At 54.4% G+C, this 26556-nt stretch overlaps 1 protein-coding gene across 3 annotated transcripts in view; it reads left to right on the forward strand.

Moving 5' to 3' along the window:
* Positions 1 to 387: 387 nt before the first annotated feature.
* The window catches only part of RAB11FIP5 (RAB11 family interacting protein 5), a 36291-nt gene continuing 10122 nt past the window's right edge, over positions 388 to 26556 (forward strand). Inside the window, exons 1-3 of one of the 3 annotated variants that reach the window (XM_036334125.1) lie at positions 388 to 1023; positions 20175 to 20611; positions 20744 to 21440. In XM_036334125.1, coding sequence (XP_036190018.1) covers positions 596 to 1023; positions 20175 to 20611; positions 20744 to 21440 — 1562 coding nt within the window. In that variant the 5' untranslated portion in view covers positions 388 to 595. The remainder of the gene's footprint in view (positions 1024 to 20174; positions 20612 to 20743; positions 21441 to 26556) is intronic. The other 2 variants (XM_036334126.1, XM_036334127.1) reach the window with 2 other exon arrangements.

Genomic DNA, 26556 nt, shown 5'->3' on the forward strand with positions numbered 1-26556 from the left:
CAGAGGGGCGCGCCGGGCCGGGGCATTTTGCGGCGACAGCAAGGACCTACCGAGGGAAGATTCGGGATTGGCCGGGAGGCGCGAAGCGGGCCTTTCAGAACCGGCCGAGGGTGCCGCGCTGGCCCCTAGCAGGCGGGGTTGAGCTGGCGCCCCGAGTCGGGGGCGGGGCCTGCAGGAGCCACGCCCACCTCTCTGCGGAGGCCGCGCGCCCCGCGGCCCCTCCAGCTCCGCGCGCGCGGGTCTGCGGCGGCCTAAGCGCGGGCGCGGGCGCGGGCTCGGGGTCGGCGCCTCCGCAGCGCTGCCGCACCGCCGCGCGGGGCTGGCCCAGAGCCGCGGGGCGGGGCGAGGGGCGGGGCGCTGACAGCGGGCGCTGACGTCGCGGCGCGGCCGGCGGGCGGGCGGCCGGGGAGGTGGGGCGGCGGGAGGCGGCGGCCGTTTGGGCTCAGCCCATCCCGCAGCTGCGGCGGCCGGGAGAGCGGGCGGCGGCGGTCCTCCGAGCCGGCTCCTGACAGCCCCCGCCGCTGCCCAATCTGTCACTCGGTCCCGGTGGTTCCGCCGGGTGGGGCCGGCCTCGCCCGCCGCCGCGTCCGCTGCCATGGCCCTGGTGCGGGGCGCCGAGCCGGCGGCGGGGCCCTCCCGCTGGCTCCCCACGCACGTCCAGGTGACCGTGCTGCGGGCCCGCGGGCTGCGGGGCAAGAGCTCGGGCGTGGGCAGCACCAGCGACGCGTACACGGTGATCCAGGTGGGCCGCGAGAAGTACAGCACGTCGGTGGTGGAGAAGACCCCGGGCTGCCCCGAGTGGCGCGAGGAGTGCTCCTTCGAGCTGCCGCCCGGCGCCCTGGACGGCCTGCTGCGGGCGCAGGAGGCCGAGGCCGGCCCGGCGCCCTGGGCCGCGGGCTCGGCCGCCTGCGAGCTGGTGCTCACCACCATGCACCGCTCGCTCATCGGCGTCGACAAGTTCCTGGGCCAGGCCACGGTGGCGCTGGACGAGGTCTTCGGCGCAGGCCGCGCCCAGCACACACAGTGAGTGCGGGGCGCGGGGGCGCACACGGTGAGAGGCCTCCCCGGGCGGGGCGGGTGGGAGAGCGGGACCCCGCACCGCGCCCGGCCGGGGTGGTGCGCCCTCCGCCTCGCGCTCAAGGGCTCAAGGGCGTAAACCGACCCGTTGGTTCTAAGCATTTCGGGGTCCCCCCTACCCGTTCCTAAACGGTGCGCTGTGCTTGGCCGCTGGTGGGCCCTGGGAGGCCCCGGGAGGTGTGAACCGCGGCCTAGCGTTAGATGTAAATTGTCCAGGAACCTTAGGAGTGGGGTCCAGAGGCTCTTGGACTGTGGGAACCTCAAGAAGGAAAATCTCGAGGCCATAGGGCCTCCGGGCTGGTCTCCCTTTCCTGGAAGGGGAGGAGAACTGCAGGCACCTGACCCAAGCCAGGCCCTCAGGGGAATGGAGAGGTGCCGCCTCACCCTGTGGGGGAAGGAAGGGGCAGTGCTGTCCTCGAGGTGCCCCCCCCCCCCCCCGACCTAGAAACTGCGAGGGCATCTGCTTCTTGTCTGGAACTGGGATGTGTCCTCTGCCACCTAGACACACCCCCGGACCCTGTCCCTCTGAGTCCCTGGCCTGAACGCAAGAGTTCCTCTACGTAAAGCGAGGAAACGCTTTAATCAGTCTTCAGGCTCCTGCCGGTCCTGCCTGAGGTGGAAACAGCAGTGGCGCATGCACTGCTGGGGGTCATCTCCCAGTCACTTCCACCTAGAGGGGCCAGTGGTTTTTTTTTGTCATCATTTATTTTGGCAGCGTTTAACCTTCCCTGTGTGAAGATCAAGGCTTCAGACTGGGAGCCTCATTTCCTATTTTGGGCGTGGGCAGTGTCTGGAGGCCAGTCCCCAGGGCTGGCGACCTGCTGTGGATCACTCATCCACTGGGGCGACACCTCCCCCGGGCCTCCTGGGTCCCGGGTGGGGAGGGTAAGGGCATGAGGGCAGGGGTGTGCCTAGGTGGGGACAGGTGCTGGGAAGGTTTGCCTGATGGGAATGGCATCCATCGGCGTAAATGTAGGAAGGCTTGCTGGAGGAGACTGATGAGCCTGGTGCAGACCCAGAGGAAAGCAGGAGTTGGCTAGAAAAGGATCTGACCTTGAACATTTTTCAAAGTGTGGGTAGGGAAGGGTCTTCATGGCTCTTAGTGGCCTGGGTGGGAAGCACAGGGCAGGTTCCCCGCAGGTCTGACCTGGCTCCATGTCCCCCTCCCCTGGCCTTCTCCTCTCCTTCCCGCATGACTTGCTGTTTGGTTGCCGGGTGTGGGATCATGTGGTATAGCTTGGCCCTTGTTTTGTTTTCTTTTTTCCTCACTTTTTCTGTCCTCTCCCTCCTTCCTGGCCTAGGAAGCCTAAGGGGGTGGGTGTGGGGCTGAAAACTCTACCCTGGATCTCTTAGCCCTTCCTTTTTTCTGGAGAGGCTCCTGTCCCCAAATTCTTTCCTCCCCTTTTTTTCTTAGTCCTTCGACCTCCACCTCGCAGCTAATCTGACCAGGCTGGTAGATGACACATCCGGGGGACACACACCAGTCTCTAGGCTTGTAGGGAGGGGCTTCTGTGAGGTCAGTGACTTGGGAGGGGCCTTTGATACCCCCCTCCTCCCCCAGCTCCTGCCCTTGCTTTCTTCTTGGGCTGTGGGTCTGACTCAGCTGAGCTGTTTATGCCTTAGGCCCAGGTGGGCCTGTTTTCAGCCAAGGACAGTTCCCCTTGGAGAATTTGACTTGCTACCCCTTGATCAGAATGGGAGCCTTAATTGACTTTGTAGAAGTCCTCTTTGCACCAGGATCTTTCCGCACCCAACCCGCTGCCTTTCCTCAGATGTATTGACCTGGATTATTTATAGAACCTGGAGGGGGCAGGGGGAGAGGGATACTTGTGGTGGACAGAGGAAAAGCCTGTGAAACTGGCCTAATCTCCTAGTCCACTGGACCTCACACCATGCCCACCAACAGAGGGTGAGGACTGCTGCCCCCACTCTGGTCCCCACCTCCCTCCTCTGGCTCTAATGGTCATTCCTGGTGGCCTTTCCTGGAGCTGCTAAGACAGTGAGTCTGCACATTGCCCATTGGGCAGAGGACAAGATGGAGAGGACCGGGGTTTACCCTCCTCAGTTTTGGAAAAGAACAGTATCACACTTTAACTTCAGGAACCAGGTGTGGTGGTCTCAAGGAGGGCAGATGGTAGCCCTGTGTTGCCAAGACAGGACCAGGCTGGGGAAGGGCAGCCTCACGGTTAAGAGGAGGGGCCTGTGGAATGGCACAGCCCAGATTCCAGTCCCAAACCTGCTAGCTTCTGGCCAGTCAAGTAAACTCTTGGTGCCTTAGTTTTCTCATCTGTAAAATGGGGCTAATTAGCACTTTCACAGGGTTGATGTAAGGGGTGAAATGAGGATGCAATTAAAATATCTGGTGTAGTTTCTGGACATGGTTGGTGCACAATGTCTGACGGCTTTGATCTGAGAGACATCCCCTGCCCTGGAAGAGCCTCTCAAGTGATGGGGAAGACAATTTAGGACGTAGAGCCTAGGGGAGACTGGATGGCAGGGTACATGCAGAAGTGTGAGAGCTCCTGATATAACTGGGTGGCCCTTCACAGCCCTCCACCATTCTCCTTACTGCTAGAGGTTGGAGAACTAGGGCTGGCTTAGGGGCCTGCAGTCTTGAAGCCAGGCTTGGCTTAGCCTGCAGCTCTCTTCCCAGCAGCCTTCCTGGGAGCTGCCTGTAACCTTTCGGAAAGGCAGGACAGCACAGGGTTTAAGAACTTGGAGATGGGGCTTTCACTCCCAGTTCCATGACTTCCTAGCTGGCAAGTTACTTAACCTGTTTCCTCATTTCTACAAAGGCCATGATAGAAATGAGATAGCATCTATAAAAGCCTTCATGTAGTTCCAGAACCATAGCAAGCTTTCAAAATATTAGTGTTGGGGTTACTCTCTGGGCCCTACTTTGTGTGGTGATGGTGAAGATGGTGGTGGATGGAGTGCTAGACACCTCATCAGCCCCCAAAGATCCTTTGTCAGTGGGATACTCTTTGAGGTGAGGGATTTCACTGGAGACTTTCCAAATAATTAAATTCTCAAAACAAAATTTAACATAATACACAAGGAGATTGGTTATAACCCTTTCCCCTTAGTAAAGCCACACGTGAGTCATGGCTCTAAAAATCCTGAGATGCTTCCCAATTGTTTCCTTTCTGGCTTTTGCCTTCAGCACCCTGCTTAGTGCACTCCCGTGGGTGCTCTGTGTGGTCCTGCCTTAAAGAACCCCTGCCTGTGTGGCTCGGTTGGAGTGTCCTCCCATACACCAAATTGTGGCGGGTTTAATTCCCTGTCAGGGCACATATCCTGGTTGTGGGTTTGATCTCTGGTTGGGGTGCATGTGGGAGGCAACCAATCAATGTTTCTCTTTCTCTCTTTCTTTCTCTCCCTTCCTCTCTTTAAAAAAAAAATTAAAATAAAGCACCCTTGTCCTGGGCTTGTTGGATCAGTGGTTAGACAATATAGGACTTAGAACCTAGGAAAGACTGTGGATGGCAGGGTTCATGCAGAAGTGTGAGAGCTCCTGATAAAATTGGAGCCTGGTGGTTAGGGCCTGGCTCCTTAGGAAAGTTGAGGCGGTGGGCTCACTTGGGTTGGGGCCAGTTTTTCTTTTTTCATTCCTAAGAGTAAAGCTGTTGTGACCATGTACAAGCTGCTGACTGTGGCCCCTAAGAGGCTCTGTCAGCTCTGGTCAGACAGAGGCATTGGTTTTCAGACTGTGGCCGAGGAGGACGTAGGTTTGAGACCAGAGCCTTCTGGCCTGAGATCTCCTGAGGGTGGCTTTAGGGGCACCGGGAGAGGCACCCTAAGGAAAATGCAGCCTGTTGTCCTAGGATTGGGTGGTCTTTGAGGGCATCCACCTATCCCTTAGCTCCAGATGCCAGGCAGAGTACTGTTGGGGGCAGATGGCACATGACCCCACGGCCTTCTCTCCAGATGTGACTGCTCCTCAGGAAGCAGCTGAAGCCACAAGCGTCCTTGGCTTCCTTGGCTCCTGTTCCAGCCCCAGACCTGGAGCTGGAGGCCTGTGGGATGGCCTGGGAAGTCGGCTTTGGCTGCCAGGGAAGGGTGTGGCTGTACTTAGAAGCCAGTCATTAGGACACAGGAGGCTCCATCTCCCTTAGTTATGGGGCAGTTTTTATGTGGGGTTGCTTTGAGCAGCAGTGTCTGGGAGTGTGGGGAGGGGTAGGAAGTGAGTCCCCTATCAGACTGGGCAGCTCCTGCAGGCTGGCACAGCAGCTTCCCCTTCCCCTGCATCTGGCACTGGGTGGGACCCATCTCTGCCCTGTTCTCCCCTCCTGTGGGCAGCCAGGGACAGGCACCACTTAGCAGAGGTCCCATCCCAAGTGACCTGGAGGGCTGCCCCTTTCCTGTGCTGGGGGCTGCCCAGTGCCTTATTATTGCTGCCTCCTGGTGTTATGACTTCTCTTGCCTTGTCCAGATGTTTCCCCTGCCCTCCCCACCCTGCTCAGGGACAGATGATTAACACAATGGGGGGGATCTGTGTGTTCTCTGGGAATCAGTACTCTTTTTCTTCTAGTCCTTTGCAGAATGATGTGATCATGAAGAAGCTTTGCCCTGCCCTGGCCAGGTGGCTCACTTGGTTGGAGTGTTGTCCCATGCACCAAAAGGCTGTGGGTTCGATTCCTGGTCGGGGCACACACCTAGGTTGTGGGTTCTATCCCTGGTTGGGACGCTTACAAGAGGCAGCTGATCGATGTTTCTCACATTGGTTTCTCTTGTTCTCTCTCTTTCCCTTTCTCTTTCTAAAACCAATTTAAAAAACATATCCTCCATGAAGATTAAAAAAAGAAGAAGCAGCAGCTTTCCCTTCCTCCCAGCCAAGTAATAGAAATAAGCCCCCAATGTGGACTGTCGGTCCTGTCTGGGATAAGTCTGATCACTTTGCTTCTTACTGAGCTGGCTGAGGCTCCCTTACGTTTTTCTTCCTCAGGAATGGCTGCCAGACAGGAGAGCTGGGCTTGGCAGGTCAGTCTGAGGCCCAGAGTGGCTGGCCCAGCCCTCACACCATTGAGCAGTAAGCATGCAGGGACCCGGAAAGTTCAGTTCCCAGAAGGCAGCATTTCAAAGGAGCTACATAGGGAGGGGCTTTGTCTCTGGCCACTTTGACCTTCAGCTGACCTAGGTGTGGGGAAGAGAAGCACAGCCCTTAATCCTGGAATTCTGATGTCAGAGCTAGAAGAATGCTTAGACCTGTGGAAATAGAGGCTGGGGCGGGAGAGGGACATACTGTCAGCTACTCGGCGATTAGGAAGGGTGGGGCTCTGTGTGGCTCCTGTTAGGCCCTGGCACCAGAAGAGGAGGCATTTGGGGCCCTGTGTGCACCCCAAGGCATTTTCTGTGGAAGTGCCTTTGAGGTTTTAGAGGGGACATTTCAGCTGGGATGGGAGTGGGAGCCTGGAGGCTTATCTGTGGACCTGGTGGGCAGTCTATTCCAGAGGCCTTTCTGGAGTGCCTGGGCAGAGGCCGAGAGGGGGTGTCCAGGGATATGGACACCCCCGCCTGCATGCCTGGAGGTCTTGTTAGGAGGATGGACCCCAACATGTGGAGGAAGGACCACGGCCAGGTATTTGGCGCCGAGGCAGGGAGCACTGGAGATGTTCAGAGCAGACAGAGCCCAGGGAAGGCCTCCTCCAGGAGAGGACACCCCCCCCCCCCCCCACCTCCTCCGCGTTCCCACACCGACAGCATGTGGCACTCTGTTTCAGGGGATTATTGTGGCCTCCTTGGCCTAGTGCAGTGATGGCGAACCTATGACACGCGTGTCAGAGGTGACATGCGAACTCATTTTTTTGGTTGATTTTTCTTTGTTAAATGTCATTTAAATATATAAAATAAATATCAAAAATATAAGTCTTTGTTTTACTATGGTTGCAAATATCAAAAAATTTCTCTATGTGACACGGCACCAGAGTTAAGTTAGGGTTTTTCAAAATGCTAACATGCCGAGCTCAAAAGGTTCGCCATCACTGACTGGCCTAGTGTGTTGTCCATTAAGCCCTTTCTAGGTGCTGCCACTGTTCTAAGGACTTGACTTAAGTTAGCTCACAGCAACCTCTAGAGATACAGGCACTGTTACTGTGTTTAACAGATGGGGAAACAGAGAGGCCAGGTGACTTTTCTAAAGGCACACAGTACAGGGTAGAGCCAGGAGTTAGGCCCAGGTGCCGGGCTTCCCGCTCTGTGTTTTCCACCACCGTGCTGTACCGCCCATCTCAGTTTTCTTCCATGTCTCCCGCGGGCCAGCTCAGCATGGGGCCAGGTGCTCAGCAGCTGTCCTCCGAGGGCTCCTCTCTCCTCTTCAAAGCAGTCCTTGGGTTAGCCTTGGGGGCTCTGTGAGCATCACCTGCTTCTCCAGTGTGAGGCCTCGGCTGACTGGGATAAGCATGTTGAGTCTGTGTCTCTGTGCCTGTTGTGTCTGACTTGGGATGGGGCGTTGCCTGGCACTTTTGGAAGGAAGGTATCACTGCCACCAGGGTGTGTCTCAGGAGATGTGGGAGGCCTGCGAAACTCGGCCTGCGCCCTGGTACTACGTACTGCCCCCCACCTCAAGGAGATTTGCTCCCCTTGGCTTATGTAGTAGCTCAGGGCCTCGGAGCATCAGCAGAGACAAGACTTCCTGACCTTTCCCGATACGTCACATGCCTGTTCCACTGGGACAGAACACTCCCGAGCCATCTGGTTCCTCCCCCTACAGCAATGCAGATGCAGTTGCTTGCTTTTTTTTTTTTAAAATCCCCACCCAAAGATATATTTTTATTAATTTTAGAGAGAGAGGAAGGGAGAGAGAGAGAAACATCAATGTGAGAGAAAAACATCGATCGGTTGCCTCCTGTACATGTCCCGACCAGGGGGTTGGGATAGGACCCGAAACCTTTTGGTGTACGGGATGATGCTGCAACCGACTGAATCACCCAGCCAGCCAGGGCTCATTTGCTTTTTTTTCTTCTCCTTCTTCCTTTTGTTCAACATCTAGGAAGCAATGACAGGCAATGACTATGCCTGGGCCAGGGCTTTGGAGAAAACAAGAGAGAGAAAATGTGTAGCTCTTTCCCTAAAGGGTGAAAATACGTTTGAGGCAAGACTTACACAGGAAGGATAATTAACCTACAAAGCAGCAAATAAAAAGGGTGAGAGAAGGAAACGATTAGAAGAAGGGCAAACTCACCAGGGTTAGAGTGATCAGGGTGGGCTTCCTGGGGGAGGTGGTACTTTGAATTACAGGAAAGGCTGTGGGGGGCTGGGAAATTTCTGAGTGGGAGACTGTCCCTCTGGAAGGGAGGTAAATGTGGTAGAGAGTGGAAGGGAACCAAGCTGAGTTTCCTGTATGCCTTTCCCAGCAAAAGAGCCTTTACTTCTTATTTATTTTTAAGTAGTTCACCTGGTTCAAATGCTAAAGGTAAAGAGGCTGCACGATGAAAAGCCTCCCTTGTCCCAACTTTGAGTCACCCAGCTCCTCTCTTCAGAGGCAACCAACATTACCCGTTACTTCCAGAGTTATTCCATGCATTTAAAAGCCAATGTATTATGTATTTTCTTCTCCTCATCATTTTTGTTTGTTTGTACAGATGCAACATTCTCCACACACAGGCCTCTACCTATGGTCAGCCTGCCTTCTCCATGAGGGATGTTTAATGTTTGTTTCTACCCGTAGTGAATCTGAACTGAGACCTTGGCAGAGGGGATGGGCACTTCTTAGGTTTGACCTCCATGACCCAAGACTCTTTTTTTTAGGGTGAATCTGGGGTTAGGAGCAAACTGGGGAGGAGGGTGTGGTTAATTAGAACTTTTATTCTCCTTTCTGCCCAAGACCCCCGGGGGGAGGTCATCTTGTTGGTTCTTTCATTCCTCCTGGGCAGATTGTCGATGGTTGGTCTTGGGCCACCTCCCTCCCATGGGCTGATGCCAGCCTACCTATAAAAGACCCCAAAGACAACAAATCCCAAGTCTTTGTGTGTGGTTTGCCCTAGTTTTCAGAGTGCTTTCTCAGCATCACCTCATTTTGTTCTTTCCTGAAGGCAGGCAGGGTGACCCCCATTTCACAGATGCGGAGACGGGGGTGTCAGGAGGTAGAATGACTGTTCTAGGTCACATGACTCATTAGTGGCAGCCAGGTTTCTGACCTCCAAGCCCAGTGCTTTTTCCCCTGCATGGTGCTTTTGGTCATACATATTTTCTGTTGCTATCTGTGCTGGCTAGACTGGTCTCCAGGCATTTTTATAGCTTTTTTTTTTTTTTTTTTCTTGCTGGGTGAGTGTGGTCACAGCCATGTCTGAGGCAGCTGATGGTGACAGACCTTTGGAGCCTCCAGCAGTAGGAGGGATGAGGACAGGAGTATTAGCCAAGATGTTTGTGCCCAGGAGGGAGGGAGGTGGACCTGGCTGGGTCTGCAGGGAGCTGAGTAAGACATGGCCACGGAGACAGGGAAGCTAATAAAGTGGCGGTTCTGGGCGACAGGGACTGTCTCTTAGTGCCGGGCAGGATGCCAGGGTGGGCGATGAGAACCATCGTCTGGCCTGATAAGAGGCAATATCCTGTCCTATGGCTGTGTCAGGCTTGCAGTTCTACTGTAGGTACCAAATCAAAGGGTGGGTGAGGTGGTGGGGGTGGGGAACCAGAGGGGATTGGCCTGCCACTCGCACATCTCCTGTCCGATCTGTAGAAGGATGACTGCTCATGGGGGACTTGGAGAAGAGGGAAGGTATCTGGATGGGGAGACTCTGGGGAAAGGTTTTTCAGCGTCTCTCCAAACTCTGAGTAATAACAGTTTTGGCTGGCACTTCCCCCTGCCTCTAGCCTGCTTATTTTATCACCCCCCCCTTTTTATTTTAAATATATTTTATTGATTTTCCACAGAGAGGAAGGGAGAGAGATAGAGAGTTAGAAACATCGATGAGAGAGAAACATCGATCAGCTGCCTCCTGCACATCTCCCACTGGGGATGTGCCCGCAACCCAGGTACATGCCCTTGACCGGAATCGAACCTGGGACCCTTCAGTCCGCAAGCCGACGCTCTATCCACTGAGCCAAACCGGATTTGGCAATCACCCCTTTTACAGAGGTGAAATGGCTGCATTAAAGCCACTTAATAAGTCAGATTCCGGACGAGACCCCAGGTCTCCTGTCTTCAACCCACTGGGGTCTTCCCACTATGTCCTTAAAATAATCTTTTTCTTCAGTTTATTTCTGGGACTAGCTGAGCCCTGTGGATTCCATCTCCTTTACCCAGCAGGTATTAGAAAGTGTTCCATGTATCAGGGCCTCGGTTGTGGGGGTAAAGGTGGGTAACAGTACCTGCTGTCAGTGAGTGGGGAGCCTGCGGGGAGTGTCTCTGCCAGAGGGGCCCCTCCCACCTTCCCCATTGCTCCTGTCCTAGTTCAGGGTTTTTTTTCTTTCTTTTTTTTTTTTTACCTCTGCTCTGGACTGTTAATATAGCCACTGCTGCCTTTTTATAAACCAGAATGCCAGTTTATTCATTTATGATGAGAAATAACTGCTAAGGCATAAGGATTTGCTGGGGTCGGCCCAGCCATGGCTCCCACCCCACGTTGTGCCGGCTTCCAGCCAGACCCGCTTGCCTCACCTCTCCGCTGTCCCTTTCCCTGCTGTCCCTCGCTGCCCTGCAGCTCAGCTTCCATCAGTCCTGTCCTTGTTTCGTGCCCTGCAGTGCTCTTCAGGGCCAGAGTAAAGTTACAGCTCTTCAGCGTGATGTTGCGGCATCTCCTGTCTGCCCCCAAAGCGCCTTCCTGTCTGACTTTGCCTGTCCAGCCTGGGCATCTGCCTATTTTGTTCCTTCCACCTGGACTGTCTCCCTAGCCCTGTCCTTGCCTCCTTCCTGCCCATCGTTCAAGGCCCAGTATATGCCATGTCATTCCCCATGAAATCATCTTACTGCTCCCCTTTAACCTCCCTGTGCAGTTTGTTTGTGCATTTTTGTGGTGTCGATCACCTTCTGCCTTTATCTGTGTGGCTACCTTATTTCCTCAACACGATGTAAGCTTCTGGAGGGCACCCATTACTTGTTCCTTGTTCCTGGCACATTCTTGGGAAATGTTTTGAGTGGAGGCCTGGCTGAGGCCTCCTCTGGTTGGGTGAGATTTCACTGGTGAGTTAGTTACCTGTGCCTCTAAGACAGTGATGGCGAACCTATGACACGCATGTCAGAGGGGACACGCGAACTCATTTTTTTGGTTGATTTTTCTTTGTTAAATGGCATGTAAATATATAAAATAAATATCAAAAATATAAGTCTTTGTTTTACTATGGTTGCAAATATCAAAAAATTTCTGTATGTGACACGGCACCAGAGTTAAGGTAGGGTTTTTCAAAATGCTGACACGCCGAGCTCAAAAGGTTCGCCATCACTGCTCTAAGACATTGTGAGTGCCAGGATGGGGTCAGGATCCCTGTGCCAGGCCCTGTGCTGGGCCTGCAGCCGTGAGTAGGTGGTTAGCACAGTGCAGGCACAGGCTCAGGACAAGACCAGGAGCTGGGCTCAGCCTGTGTCTTGGCCCAAGGCTACCCCCCTTACCTCCTCAGGGGTCTGATATAAACCCACTGTTAGTCCCAGGTGAGCTCAGAGGAGAGTATAAATAAGTCAGTGCTCCCTAAGTGCTTTAATATGTGTTTTCAACCATCTCCAAAAGATTCAGGGACTTAAAAAAAACATACCCATAATATTATTATCACACAAACAAAATCAACAACTCCCCCATAACCATCCAATATCCAGTCCATATTCAAATTTCCCTGATATCAGAACTCTCTCTTCATAGGTGGTTTGTTGAATCAGGATCCCAACGGGCTCCCAAACTGTGCCTGGTGGTAGGTCGCCCAGTATAACAGTCTCCCCTCTTCGTTTCAACCCTTCCCTGGTGGAGGAGCTGGGAGAATATCCCACACTGTGCCCCGGCTGAAGGGCTCCTGATGATGCTCTTCCCCTGACTCCCCTGATTCTCCAGCCCCGAGCGCGAGGTCTGGAAGGCCCGTGTCCCAGGTCCCACCTCCCGCAGGCGTCCTTTCTGTGGGGTGGCTGACCCTGCTGCATGGTCTCCCACACGAAGCGGTGGGTTCTGGGCTGTTCGTCCGACCCAGCCGTTATGAAGTTCTCCATCACCCTTTCTCCCAGTGGTTTTAGTGCCATTGATGATGACTGCACTTAGGTCTCTGCATCTGCCCTTTCTTCTGTGTCTATCAGGAATGGGGCATAAGGAAGAGCTTTCCCTTTCAACTATTTGGTCGCTCTACATACAAATGGCGGCTGGAATAGCAGGGTGACAGTTTTTTGTCATTTTGGTGATGACTTTCAAATTAAAAACACCCCCCGCCCCAGGAGAGTGGGCATGATACCAGTCATTTACGTGGCAGGCGTTTCCTGCCAAAGCTGAGACCGCGGGGCCTCGTGAGCCCAGGGAGGGGACAGCGTGGCATGACTCTGAAGACGGCTGGTCTTTTGAGGGCAGATGGTTTAATCTACACAACATCTCTTGAAATGGCCAGTGCTGGCCTGGCCTAGAAACCTGGGGCAGACACTGTTATGGACAGAGAGATATTTTGGTGTTTTCTCCTATAGTTTCCCTAACATTTACTTTTTGAGTCCCTGTGTTCCCCTCTGAACCCTGAAGCCCCCGCTTGTTCTAGCTCTCTAGGGAAGCTAGAGGTGGAGAGTGAGGCGGAAAGGAAACCCGCCAGGATTTCTTCTTCCTCCACTTTGGCCCCTCACTTTCCCGTCTCGAAGATTTTTCAGGTGGCGCATCAGGGCAGCACAGTTGTCTTTGCTAAGGGCCTGCTGGCTTCATTTGCCTCAGGGGTGGAGTTCAGTTCTGCATCTTTCAGCTTTGCAGGCCCTCATCCCCAGCGTGGTGGTAGCTTTTCGTCAGCCTGAGGTAAGGCCAGTCTCCCAAGAGGCCGGGACTGCAGCCACAGCCAGAAAAGAGAAGCTGCAGACCTGGTGGGTTGCAGCTGTAGCAGGGGGGCTCAGGTGGGGACCAACCTGGGGAAGTTGGAGATTGTGGTATTGGGGTCATGATCAAAACAGGCCCCAGTTAGCAGGTACACTTGGCTGTTTTTGTTTCTCTGGAGTCACCTTCATTGGCATGCAGGGTGGTGAGGGTCAGGCTGAGCACTGTAGCGTGACACTGGGGAGTCTCAGGGCGTCTGGCTAGCTTCTTGCCTGTCGTCATGCCCTCCTAGTTCCCTGAGTGGAATCTGGGAGCAGTGCCTGCCCTCTGCCTTGAGGCCCAGCCTGGGTGCCGTGCACTGAGGCAGGAAGGCAAAGGCCTGCCTTCTGCTGCCGTTGTGCCCTCCCTCCTCTAGAGCAGGTGCTCTTAGCCCTTTCTGTGCCATGGACCTCTTCTCAGAACAAGATCTCCAAATACATAGGATTACCAAGTACACCGATGATATTGAAGCACATTTATCAATATATTAGAACATTTGCTAAAGTACCTGGGCTTTATTACTGTGTTAAACAATGTGATCCAGTGGGAGGACTAATAACTTTAAAGTTCAAAGTAAAGATGAGTATAGACAATATTTTGTTACATCTGTACTGTGATAAGAAAATACCTGGTTTCTCCTGGTGACACACTCATAGGTACTGCTACTCTACTACTACTGTGGGAAAAATTCATAATTGAAGAGATGCTTAATTTCAGTTAGAGATGAGGGGAAATAAAGATGTAATTTTTCTCTTATCTAAAACATACCCTTTACTTTGGAGAAATAAGGAGTGACTTTAGATTCCTTGGTTGGGCAGGGACACAGGAGTTTCTGGGCCTGCAACGTGTGTGTGTGTGTGTGTGTGTGTGTGTGTGTGTGTGTGTGATACTTGCAGAGGGAGGCAGTCTAGTGCAGTGATCAAGGTCTGGCCAGGCTCTGGAGAGAGGGAGCCTGAGTTCAAATCCTGGCTCTCCTACTTCCTGAAAATAAGTAGGTGACTTAACCCAGCAGACTTCTCTGTGCCCCTGTGTCTGCATCTGCAAAAACATAAGAGCTGACACTTATGTGGCGTTTCCCATGTGCCAGGCCCTATTCTCTGAGTGTTTCACACACAATCCACTTACTCCTTTTAGAGTTTTGTGAGGGGAATGGATTTCCATTACCCCCATAGGTGTGGAAACTGAGGCATAGGTCAGGTGATCTGCCCAAGGTCATGAAGCCATAAGTCCTGGGGCTGGGGCTTAAACTAGGCAGCCTGGCTCCAAAGTCTATGCTGGTAGCCACTCTAGGGTCAGCCTCCCACACCCACCTCAACAGGGCTGTGGAAAGGATTAATGGGATATACTTTGTTGTGTTGAGTGCTTAGTATAGTGTCTGGCACACAATAGGTGCTGAATGAGAGAAGTTGTTCAAGGTGAGAAGACCAGTGGCCTAGTGATGGGCTAGAGTGGGATCAACAGCCACCGTCATTCACAAGTCTGGTCACTTCCCAAATCTGGTTGGCACCTTCTCTCTCAGAGAAGCTAGTGAGAATCTTGGCTCAGAGATGGGGATGAGGGTCTCGGGGTTAAAGAAGGTCCCCGTTGGGAACTGTCCCCTTGAAGCCTGGCTCTGCGGTCCCTTCCTCAGGAAGCTCCTGTTTGGGGATGGTGGGCAGGGAGCCCCCTCTTTGCTCTTTGGGAACCTGGTGTCATGGGTAAGACCCATGGATTTGTAATAGAAACATTACACAGTTGTTCAGTTGTGAACAAGGACAAACAAGTTCTTAAGTCAATTCATGGATTAATTTGTTAGTTCATTGAACAAAAGTTTGAGTGTCCACTATTTTAAGTGCTGAGAAGCAGAGGTGAGCAGAATAAAATTGCTGCCTGTAGAGCAGGGAAAGACAGACATGACATGGCTGTGCATAATATATCATTTTACTGTGTGGGATGCGTGCATGCTCATGTGCACATGTGCACGAACACACACCTGGGTACTGCTCTTCTACTGCTCTTCCACATGTCAGGTAGTGTTAAGTATGCTCAAGAAATAAAACAGGGTAAGGGACAGTAGCAGTTGGGAACTCAGGGAAGACAGAGGCGTTTCAGAGGAAGTGACATGAGTGAGTGAGTGAACCATGGCCTGAGATCTAGGCCCGGGTAAAGCAGGTGCAGTGGCCTTGAGGTGGGAACATGTTCGGGTCAGTGTGGGATGAGACACACAGAGTCAGGGAGCTGGGAGCCAAAAGATAGGTCCTTTCCACCTCTGAGGAGTGGGGTGATGTGCTCTGGCCTCACCTGTTTGTGGGTGGAGCATGGAAGGCAGGGGCAGGTAAGCAGGGAACTGTAATGTCCAGCAGGAGATGGTGGCGGACTGCACTGTAGGGTGACAGTGGTGGGAGGGTTGGATTCTAGATATAATTTGCAGGTAGAGCTACAAGAGTTCAAAGTTACGATGTGGGTTGTGTGGGGAAAAAGAGACAAATGTTGGTTCCTGGGTTTGGGGCCTGAAATAAATGACATGTGGGGGCTCAGGAAGGGCCACAACTGTTTGGGTCATAAGCTGAATTTGGACTGATAGGAATGGAAATGAGTCAGGCGTGCCGGGCCCGTGGCTGTCACAGCTCCAACGCCACAGTCTCTGACAGGAACCCCCTGGCACCTGCCTGTGTTTGATGTCTGCCCTAGGTGGGCCCTCCCAGTGTTGGGCTTTTTCAGTCACGCTGTGTGGCACCTGTTAGCCAGCTTCGTGCCCAGAGAGCTGGGTGTGTTGGACCTGGGAGTCCACGAGCAGGAGTAAGTAGGGCCATGGTCTTGATAACAGGTGAGGCAACCAGACCCCCACTCCTTGCATCCCACCTTTGTCCTCTGCCCCTGTGGTGTGTGGGTAGGGGTCCATCCTGGGGAAGACTGAAAGCTGAGTCCTAAGTGCACACTGGGCCTGCTGAACTTTGTCCGGCTATTAGCATCGGAGAGAGATTGTGGCTGAGCAGGGGCCCTGTACGAGCTTTCCCACGGTGGGCCCTCAGGAATTCTGGACCTTGGGCTGTGGGGGAGGCTCATCTCAGACAAAGGTTTAATGGCCTGGGATCAGGACAAACCCGAGGTTTCCTCAGTGACCTCTCAGGGCTCTGTCCTCTCAGGATTGTGCCAGTCCTTTGTACGGGTTTCTGATCTCCATACCCATCTCTGTGCCTCTTTGGGAATCTGTGATGTAGGCCCAGAGCCTGCACGCAGTGAGCACACAGTGAGGCTAGGCCAGCCCTGCCGATTCTCTAGCCCCAGGGCGTGTCTCCCTCTGCCCATGCATGGCCCCCAGGCCCCTGTGCACCCACAGGCTCAGGTCTGCATCTGAACAAGACTCAGGGACCCTTTAGCACGTTGCAGTTTGAGAAGCACTGCCGAATGCCACTCCCGAGGACCAGGCTTTGCATGTGTCATCTTCTCAGCAGCCCTAATAGGGTGGTATCCCCACTGGATGGCCAGGGAAGCGGAGGCTTCGGGAAGTAACCTGGTAGGTGGAGGTTACACACGAGTGAGTGGTGGGGCCAGCTGTGTACTCAGGGTGCAGAGCCAGGCTGAGCCATCAGCTATGCTGCCACGTGCGTCCAGATGAGAGCTCTGAGCAAGGGGTGGGCAGAGCAAGGGGGCAACGAGGGGGAGGTGGGCAGTGAAAAGCTGAGGGCTTATAGCATCTCAAGGCTTTACTGCCGGCATTGCTTCTTTACTTTGGAGCTTTGTGCCTGGGGGGATGCTTGTTAAATATCCACAGGGCATACCGTTTAGCGAGGGAGATCCTGGCCACCTGGGGATGCCACCAGGTGGTCAGAGCAGATGTGGCCAGAATGGTGGCAGGTGAGAAAGCTTCCTAGAGGAAGTGGGACTTGAACTGGGCCATGGGACGCTATTGTCTCGTTCCCCGAGGGAGTCTCACTCTGCAGGGAAGAGATGCTGGGGCCTACTGTGTGCAGGGCTCTGTGAAGAGAAAATTTCCATCATTTCACGGAGGGATCGTCAGGCCACAGCAGCTGTGTTCAAGGCTTTCTGACCTCATCTGGACTGTGCTGCAGTGCCTGGCAGGCCCGGGGTCTGTAGGGGACCCTGTGGACAGACAGGAGGAAGAAGGAAGTAGGGGTGGGAGGGAAGGATGGAGCAGCTGTCTCAGCCCATGAGGGTCACACTCTGGGAGAATGCCTGCTGTGTTCGGGTCCCTGGGCATCTCAGGTGCCAGGCAGGGGCCCGTTCAGGCCTGGCCTGGAAGGCGGAGGGAAGGATGGTAAGTTGGTAGGAAAATAGCTGGGTGATAGTGGCTGGAGGACTAGAGGCAGGTCCTGACCATTCTCAACCTCACTCTGCTCTGGATGGGAGACTCAGAAAATGGTGAGGAAAGTCTTTTCCCTCCTGGCCCCACCTCCCAGGATCTTCCTGCCCTAAAGGGGGCCTAGGCTGGGTTTGGGGAGTGCCTAGGGCTTGGCCTTTAAAGAGTCCAGATGGTGCCCAGTGTTGCTAGTGAGGACCCGAAGCTGTTCTAATTCCTGATGTATGAACCTGCCTCCCTCTTTGGGAGCCTCGGGGTCTTCCTCTGTATACCTGGTGTTCTGAGACACACCGTGACACCTGTGGCTGGGTCTTCCTTAGTTCCTTGTGCTGTATGCTTGTGGCCCTTCTGTCCTAGTGGTCATATCCTTCAGTTAAGAAAAAGTTTCTTGCATTTTTTTCTTTCACTGTTTCATCCACTTTGTGTTCTCTACATGTACTCTCTCTGTTTTTTTTCTTCTTAGTTAATAAACTTTGTTTTAGACCAGTTTTTTGTTAATCTTCACCGGAGGATATTTTTCCATTGATCTTTTAGAGAGAGTGAAAGAGAGAGGGAAAGACAGAGAGAAACATCTATGTGAGAGAAACATATCAATTGATTGCCTCCTGCATGTATCCTGATCAGGACCAGGGAGGAGTCTGCAACCAAGGTAGGTGCCCTTGACCAGAATCGAACCATGGACCCTTTGGTCTGCACGCCAACACTCTATTTACAGAGCCAAACTGGCCAGGGCTAGACCAGTTTTATGTGTACAGAAAAATGAGTGGAAAGTACAGTTAAAGTATGTTTATACTCCTTAAATTCCCTCAGTTTCCTCTATTATTAACACCTTGCAAATTTCCTGGGCTCACTGGTGGCTAAATTTGTTACCACTGATGAGCCAATATTGATATATTATTGTTAACACATTGTATGCGGGAAACGTGTTTACACGTTTTACGTATTTATACATTCTACCAGTGTAGTAGAGCGCGGGACACGTATTAATACGTTTTTTATAGACTAGTGGTAGAATGCGGGTAACGTATAAATATGTAAACTAAAGTTATCGTAATTTTACTGAACGTTGCCATTTGCGCAAAAAATTAGCAAAAATGGCCTGCACCACCTGTTAGCGCTCGATAAAAACTACCCGCAAACAATGTGTTAATTAGAACCTGTAGTTCACATTAGGGTTCACTCTTTGTGTTTTATATTCTGTGGGTTATGACAAATGTATAATGGCATGTACCTATCAGTATAGTATCATGCAGAATGGTTTCACTGCCCTGAGATGCCCTGTGAATTGTTGATTTTTCAGCTTGCTCAGCTTTGGTCTTGTTTGTGGATGGGAGAGAGGACTCCCAAGCTCCTCACACTTGGGAGCCGATTGCTCTCCTGCTTGACTGTCCAGTTATCTGGGGTGGACTTCCTTGGATTGACGTCTAACAGTTGCTTCATCCTTATCCTACATTCTGGAGATTTCCTCCAATTCATCTTGGAACACATCCTTTGAATTTTCAATTTCAGCTCTTATGTGCCGGGGAGGTTACACATTCTGGGTGCTAGTGTGAGAAGGGGGCCTGTTTCCAGATGTGCCTGACCGCATCATTTAGGCCTGGTTCCCGACGTCCAGAACCTTTCTGGTTCAGTCTCTCTACAGTCTCTCCGCTCACACCTGTGGAGGTGGGCAGGCGTGTGACCTGGGTGAGTGGGGTGGGAAGGGGGCCTATGGAGGTGTCCAGGAGCTCCACACAGATGCCGTGTGGTGCGGCCAGCCAGCCAGAGTCAGCTGGGTCAGCCCTTCCTTCTTGGGCCTTCCCCCAGGAGTCTGAGCCGTTGGTGAGGAGGATTTGGGAAGCAGAGGAAGGAAGAGCTCTGCGCACACCCCTCCCCTGTAGCATGGGCTCCATCCCCCCGGTCATGTGTGTTAGGGTGTCTCTGGGAGTGTGTAGTGGGAAGAACATGGGCTTTGGGGTGATAGAAACCTGGCTCCGCCTCTCCCCTCTCCTTCCTGGCAGCTTGTTCTAGGATGAGTGACCACTTGAGCCTCGACCTCCTCATCTGTGAAATTGGGGTCGTGTCCCGACCTTGTGGGCTGGCTGTGAGGTGTGAATAAGTGGGAATGAGATGAGAAGCCTGCATTCTGTTGTAACACACAGTAGACGCTCACCAGACACCAGCCCTCGCTCCCATCCCTGGGCCTCTTGCTTACGGCCCCTTTGTGCCGTCTTGTCTGCTCCTCCATCTTGCAGAGCTGCTCCTGGTGGGACGTGGGGCGAGTCAGTGAGTGGGTGAGGTGTGTGTGTGCATGTGCTAGTGCTCCTGTGTTCCTGGCCCAGGGCCTGTGGGTGAGCTGTTCTTTCCTGGGCTCACTGGTGGCTCAGAGCAGAGCTCTGGCTGGGACTGGCCAGGGGGGTGATGTAAACAGGGAAGAATGTGGGCAGGTCTGTCTGTAACTGGGGCCTGAGATGTGAGAGTCCTTCCCAGACCCAGCCTCACCTCTCCCGGCCTCTGAGTTCCAGTTGTGGGGGGATGGGGCACTCCAGGGAAGGTGCTGGGGTGGAGGAGCTATGGTGTGGTGACCCCTGCCCTGCCTAGCAGCACCACGGAGCTTCCCCTACTCAGGATGTGGCTTTCTTCATCATGGAGGAGTTTTGGATAGTTTCTCAGCTATGCCTGTGGCCTGGGAGGCAGGGCCTGTGTGTCAGAGCAGGAGCCTGTGGTGAGAGGCGTCATAGCCCCAAAGCAAGGAGGGACCCTGTGAGGTGACAGACACTGAAGGGGAGGGGTGTGGCGGGGGGGGGGGGGCAGACTCCCTGTGTCTGTGACCAGAGCTCTACCCGACTTCCCCTACCCTCTCACAGGTGGTACAAGCTGCACTCCAAGCCAGGCAAGAAGGACAAGGAACGTGGGGAGATCCAAGTGACCATCCAGTTCACGCGTAACAACTTGAGCGCCAGCATGTTCGACCTGTCCATGAAGGACAAGCCGCGGTCCCCCTTTAGCAAGCTCAAGGACAAGATGAAGGGCAAGAAGAAGTATGACCTGGAGTCCGCGTCTGCCATCCTCCCCAGCAGTGCCCTGGAGGACCCCGAGCTGGGCAGCCTGAGCAGGATGGGCAAGGCCAAGGGCTTCTTCCTCCGCAACAAGCTGCGCAAGTCGTCCCTGACCCAGTCCAACACCTCGCTGGGCTCGGACAGCACCCTGTCCTCAGCCAGCGGGAGCCTGGTCTTTCAGGGCCCTGGGGCCGAGCTCCTCACCCGGTCCCCGAGCCGCAGCAGCTGGCTGTCCACTGACGGGGGTGAGCGAGGGGGGCCGCCCCTGCTGTGGTGGGTCGTGGCGCTCGGTCTCCATCCAGGGAGCAGGGGAGGTCCCTGGCCAGGAAACGGGTCTTCTCTGCCCTGTGCTAACCCTGGGTGTGCTTCCTTTTCAGGCAGGGACACTGCACAGTCCCCCAAGTTGTTCACCCACAAAAGGACCCACAGCGACGAGGCCAGCCAGATGCGAGCAGCTCCTCCCCGGGCCCTTCTCGACCTTCAGGGCCACCTGGACCCTGCCACCCGCTCCTCTCTCTGTGTCAATGGAAGCCACATTTACAACGAGGAGCCCCAGGGCCTCTTGCGGCACCGCAGCTCCATCTCGGGCCCATTTCCACCCTTCAGCTCCCTACACAGCGGTTCTTCTCGGCCCTCTGAGGAAGGATCCCGGGCTGCAGATGACTCCTGGGGCAGAGGCAGCCGCCGCACCAGCAGCTCAGAGGCAGTGCCTGGACAGGAGCTGAGCACTCAGGCTAAAGCGCTGGCCACTGAGGCCAGCCACTCTGGAGAGGAGGAGGGGGCCCAGCTCTCAGAGGGGAAGCCAGTGCAGGTTGCCACACCCATGGTGGCCTCCTCCGAGGCTGTGGCGGAGAAGGAGGGAGCCCGGAAGGAGGAGCGGAAGCCCCGGATGGGCCTCTTCCACCATCACCATCAGGGGCTGAGTCGGAGCGAGTTGGGGCGCCGCGGCTCTCTCGGGGAGAAAGGGGGTTCCACCCCCGGCGCCTCACCCCATCATTCATCCACCGGGGAGGAGAAGGTCAAGAGTAGCTGGTTTGGCTTAAGGGAAGCCAAGGAACCAACTCAGAAACCCAGGTATGTCCTTGGCAAAACCAGCTTTGCCCCTTGGGGAGGATGCTGGAGTGTTAGCAGCCTGGACCGGGCTGGGAGGATGGAGCTGCCGAGGTGGCCCTGGGGCAGACTGCTGGGGCTGCTTTGCATGGTTGAGTGGGGCTCTCCCTAAGCCAAGGCTCTTTGCCTGCACTTGGAGGCAGTGAGTGTGAGGGCCCAGTGGATTGAGGAGAACTCTTCAATGGTGGCCTCGCTTCATGGCAGACCCGCCCACCGAGGGAGTGGGAGGAACAGGAGAAAAACAGGAAAGCCATTTGTATGAATTTTTGTTTCTTAACCTCCACCTCTTGCCCTTCGGCCTCCAGGTAAGGAAGCCTTGGCAGGTAGAGAGGTGGGGACTGGGGCTACACCTCAGGCTTCCCCACCTCCCTGAAGCTAGCCGACCTCCCCCAGTTGCCCCAGCTGTTCTTGATCTCTTCCCCCTAAGAGGGAAGTCAAGTAATTGATGCCCGCCCATATACCCACCTCCAATTGCTCCCCTGTCTTGGCAAGAGGCTGTGGGCAGCTCCCCTGAAATCTGAACCTCCCCCTGTCCTTGGAGACCCTGGGCCCTGGCCCTCTGGGGGTCTCTTGGTTCTGAGGCATGGCAAGTGCTGAGGATGGCCACTTGGTTTTGAAGGTGCTGAGTCCCACCAAAAGAGGGATGCAGGAGTCCTTTAGCTCAGGCCCTGGACAGAGCTCCTAAGAGGGTTCTGATACCAATTAGGATAATGCATCCAGTTCCAGTGTGGGGGTGGGTAGGTTCCCCACACATCCAAGGGATTCTCTGACACCAGCTGGGTGTCCTACAATTCAACTCAACTCTGACACTGTTTACTCAGAGGTAGCACCTGATTCCACAGGTAAAGGACTCAGTCCTACAGGACACCCGCCCTCTCCCACCACTTCAGACACCAGTCCCCAGTCCGTGCTTCAGACTGGCCAGCCATGCTAGCAGGCTCCAGCAGCTCCCTCCTTGGGTTCAATTAATTTGCTAGAGCAGCTCACAGAACTCAGAGTAACATTTTACTTACTGGGTCACGGGTTTGTTATAAAAGGCTATAACTCAGCAACAGCCGATGGAAGAGATGCACAGGGCGTGGTATGGTGAAAGGGCACCACACTTCCATGCCCTGTCAGAGCACAGCCACTCTCCCCAGAACTCTGAGTGCTCACCATCCGGAAGCTCTCCCAGTCCTTGCTAGTTTTGTGGAGGCTTCATTGCATGGGTGTGAGGGATTACATCCTTGGCCATTGGCTCAATCTCCTCCCCCAAAATTAAGGGGTGGGACTGAAAGCTCCAACCCTGTTTATGGTTGTTTCCCTTGGCAACCAGCCCCCTCCCATTAGGTGCTTTCCAAAAGTTACCTCATTACATAAACCCAGATGTGGTGAAAGGGGATTGTTAGGAATAACAAGCACCCACTTCACCTTCATGGCTCCGAAGTGTTTTCAGGAACTGAGAACAAGAGACCAAATATTATAACAAAAGGTTCTCCATTGTCATCTCTCAGGAAATTTCAAGAGGTTTGGAAACCGTGATCCAGGAACTTCATCAGAGCACATACGAGAAATATGTGTTTCTTGTAAATCACAATATCGCAGCCCCTGACCACCACTCTGGCCCCTTTGCCTTTTTCCAACTCTGCGCCTTCCACTGCTGCTGACAGTCTAACAGGGCCCAGGGTGAGGCTCTAGGCCTGGGCGATAGGCCATGTATTCGCCATTCTCAAAGGCCTGAGGCCAGTTCTACACAGGAGCATGCATGGCAACCCTGATGAGTGTGGCAAAGGCAACCGTTCCTGCTCTCTCAGCAAGCCTGCTCCTTCCCTTTACGGATACAGGGGCAGGAAGTGGGGTGGGAAGGCTGGGCACAGTGGTGAAGGGTCAAGTGATAGGGTAGAGGGAAGGTCCCTAAACCTCTTCCTGAAGTCCTGGTTCTTCCTTTCCCTGTGAAATTCTGCTGAGAGGAATGGGGATGGAATGCAGGGCCTTTTGCGGTGTGGGCCCTGGCCAGCTGGTAGCCTCATAGACAGGAATGAGGGTGGATCAGCCTCTGAGTGAGGCTGCCCTTCGCTTCCCCTGCCTAGGACATCACCCTCAGTCCCTTCTGCCCAGCCCCTACCCACCAGAGTCCAGGGGAACGGCTGGCCACTGGTACCCTAGGGGAGGAGTAGGAAGAAAGGTTTGGTCCTGTGACAACTCAGATCTTTGTAGGAGGTGGAAGAGAGGGAGGTAGTAGAAGACCCAGACAGGGCATTTGCTGGGAGCAATTGGGGGCCAGGGTCAGAAGGGGCACAGACCATGGGCTTGGTGCTGTCATTTATGGGTATCTCCGGGCCTTTTCTGGGCAGGACAGATGCTGGGGGACACCTCTCTGTGAGGTCATTTCTAGGTGCTTGCCCAGGTTTGGGGCGTAGACCCCTGCAGGCCGTGTCTCTGAGTGATGCTGGGGTTGTCACTGCTCCTGCTTACAGCCTCCGTTTTCCTTCTGTTTCTCCATGTCTCCTCATGGCCTTTGAGAGGCCAGATGGACATAAGAAGCTGTGAGATGTTTGTTCTCCTATTTGAATTCTGAGCTTGTCCACAGCTGGTTGGAGGGCACCTGGGGCATCCCTGCCCTCCCTCGGGCCCATTTGCAGCGTAGGCTCTGTGGCCTTGCATCCAGGCAGGGCGGGAGGGGCATTTCTTTGGGTGAAGGGGCTTGGCCAGGAGAGGCAGGAAACCTGGCTGTTGAGCTCCATTAGTGTCACCCTGGGCCCGTGTGCCTTGAGGGGATGGGGAGGCTGGCCTGGAAAAAATAATGGTCCGTGCTTACCCAGAAGGCTTGCCTAGGGCTTTTGAGGAGAATAGGAGAGCTGAGCTGACTCACTGCAGGAAGCGATAGGCTAGACACCCAGAACTGGACTGCCTGCCTGAATATAGCTGCAGGATCCCCAGCTGGGGACACGAAGCTGTTCCCAGGCTCAGAGGTTTGGGGGGCCTCTGCCCTGGGGCCGCACTTGTGCTCACGAGGAAGGGCAGCGGCGCCCTCTAGTGCTCTCAGGTGGCACTGATGCCCCGTGGAGAGCCCCGAAGCAGTGTGTGACACACAGTATCCAGAAAAAAGAAGGCAGTGGCTGGAGGAGGGGGAACAATGGCTTGAGGGCTGAGAAGAGAGTCCTCCTGTTCTTTCTGACCTGGCCCCTCCTTTGCCCGGTTCTGTGGCTGTTACACTAGGCCCCTACCAGTGTGTGTGTGTCCGGGGGAGGGGAGAATTGGTAACGGACACCAAGCCCCATCGGGCCACTGGACACGTCCCCATTCCCCAGCCCTGCAGTGAGCCGTTCATTTTGAGCTGCAGTGAAGGCTACTTGGTGTGTGTTTAGGGCCACCACGACCATGGGCGCTATCCTGCCAGGTCCAGGTTTGTTTTTGTGTCTGTTCCTCCCTTTCTGATCCTTTTAGAGCATCAGCTTCCCAAGGGCAGACCACTCTATCCCCTGCCCTCCTCCACAAGTGGTAGTTACAAACATTGTTTTAATCGGGGGAAAGTGAAACTACACAGATGCAAGTGTACTGTGGCCTTTCTCCATCTCTGCCTCCGCCCCAGCCCCTCAGCGGGGGTGGTGGACAAAGTCCCCAGAGCCTGGAGGGTGCAGTGGCCACCGGGAGAGCTCGCATTCTCAGTGGAGTAAATGAGTGACCATGCTGTGTGCCCAGTGACTTAGAGTTAGTGTGGCCATCCGCCTGTTTGTGCCTGTTTCCGGGCATAGTTAATAGTGTCTCTCCCATAGTTAAAATGTTCCAGTTTGGGAGATAAATCATGTGGTTCCCTACTTACAGCTCACAGGCCCCACCATGTCACCTCATTGTGCCCAGATGCTGGGAGAGAATATGTCCTGTCTCCCGGACACGCCTCCTGGCCATTGGGCACGTTGCAGGCAGAGGACGGGAGCTCATGCCTCAGGACAGGTGGCTGAAGGGCGCGGTGGCTGGGGCTGGTTACACCTCAAAGGCTGGCTGCAGCCTTTTGGGAAGCTGCCCGGAGGCGAGCCTTTGCAGATCCACAGGTCATCTCTGGGGTCAAGGTGTGGAAATAAAAAGACAGAGCTCATCTCAGCCTAAGGAAGAGCCGTCCACCAGCCACGGAGGTGGCCCGTGGTAGAGTGAGTTGCCAGTTCCAGGGCTTAAGAAGAGGGGGGCTGTTGGAGAGAACAGGTGATTCCTCCGTTAAATGGCAGGTTTAACCAGTTGTTCGAAAGTTCCTGCAGGCCCTAAAGTTTTATTTCCATAGCTTGAGAGGGCAGAGCCATTTGGATTTCTGATTTCTTTCCCTAATTCTTGATCTTAGAAGATGAATCAGCATACGTTGAAGCTCCCACTGCTTGATGGGAGCACGGCACTGTGCTAGGCTGTGTGGGTTCTGGGATGCAGGTGTTTATGTCTATCTTCAGAGCATAACCTGCAAAGCTAAGCACATATGGGCACGTGTCTCTATCTGCCAGGTGGAATGGTAGGGAGGGGATGTTCCAAGGTGAGAACCTTCAGAATGGGCATCTCATGGATCAAGGGTGAGCTAGGCTGGGGGAGGGGTGTATTGCTAGGTAGGAGGGATGGATGGATGTTCTTAGAGGGAGCCTGTCCAGCTCTGGGGAGCCTGCTGGGCCAGGCACCTGGAGTCCCTTACTCCAGGGAGACCTGCTTGCCGGTTCCATACCAACGGGTTTGTGTGCACCTCTGGGGAGGCAGTGGCGTTGCCAGCCTAGGCTGGGGCTCCAGCCTGCTTCCCTGCTGCTCTGCTGCCCTGTAGTTCCGACTGCCAACCCAAACTGCAAGGGTGAGTAGGGCCAGCCGGGGCTGCGCTTGGTGCTGTTTAAAGTTAATGGAGCCCTCTTCCCTCAGACCCCTATGGCCACTTGTCATAAGGAGACTGGGGAAAGTGGTGGCTCAGAGGACCCAGCCCTGCTCCTTGGGGCTGAGACCTGCCCACAGGGGTGGCTGTGTTTGGTATGGGTGCTTCAGTGGAGGGGGTGTCTTGATTCACGTAGTGGTGGTACATCACTTTCCTTAATCCCCAAGGTAGGTGTGTGCCTTGGCCCTGGGGCCTGCCTGCAATGAG

Source organism: Myotis myotis, unplaced genomic scaffold (genome assembly GCF_014108235.1).
Source record: "Myotis myotis isolate mMyoMyo1 unplaced genomic scaffold, mMyoMyo1.p scaffold_m19_p_14, whole genome shotgun sequence".
NCBI classification, from domain to species: Eukaryota; Metazoa; Chordata; class Mammalia; order Chiroptera; family Vespertilionidae; genus Myotis; species Myotis myotis.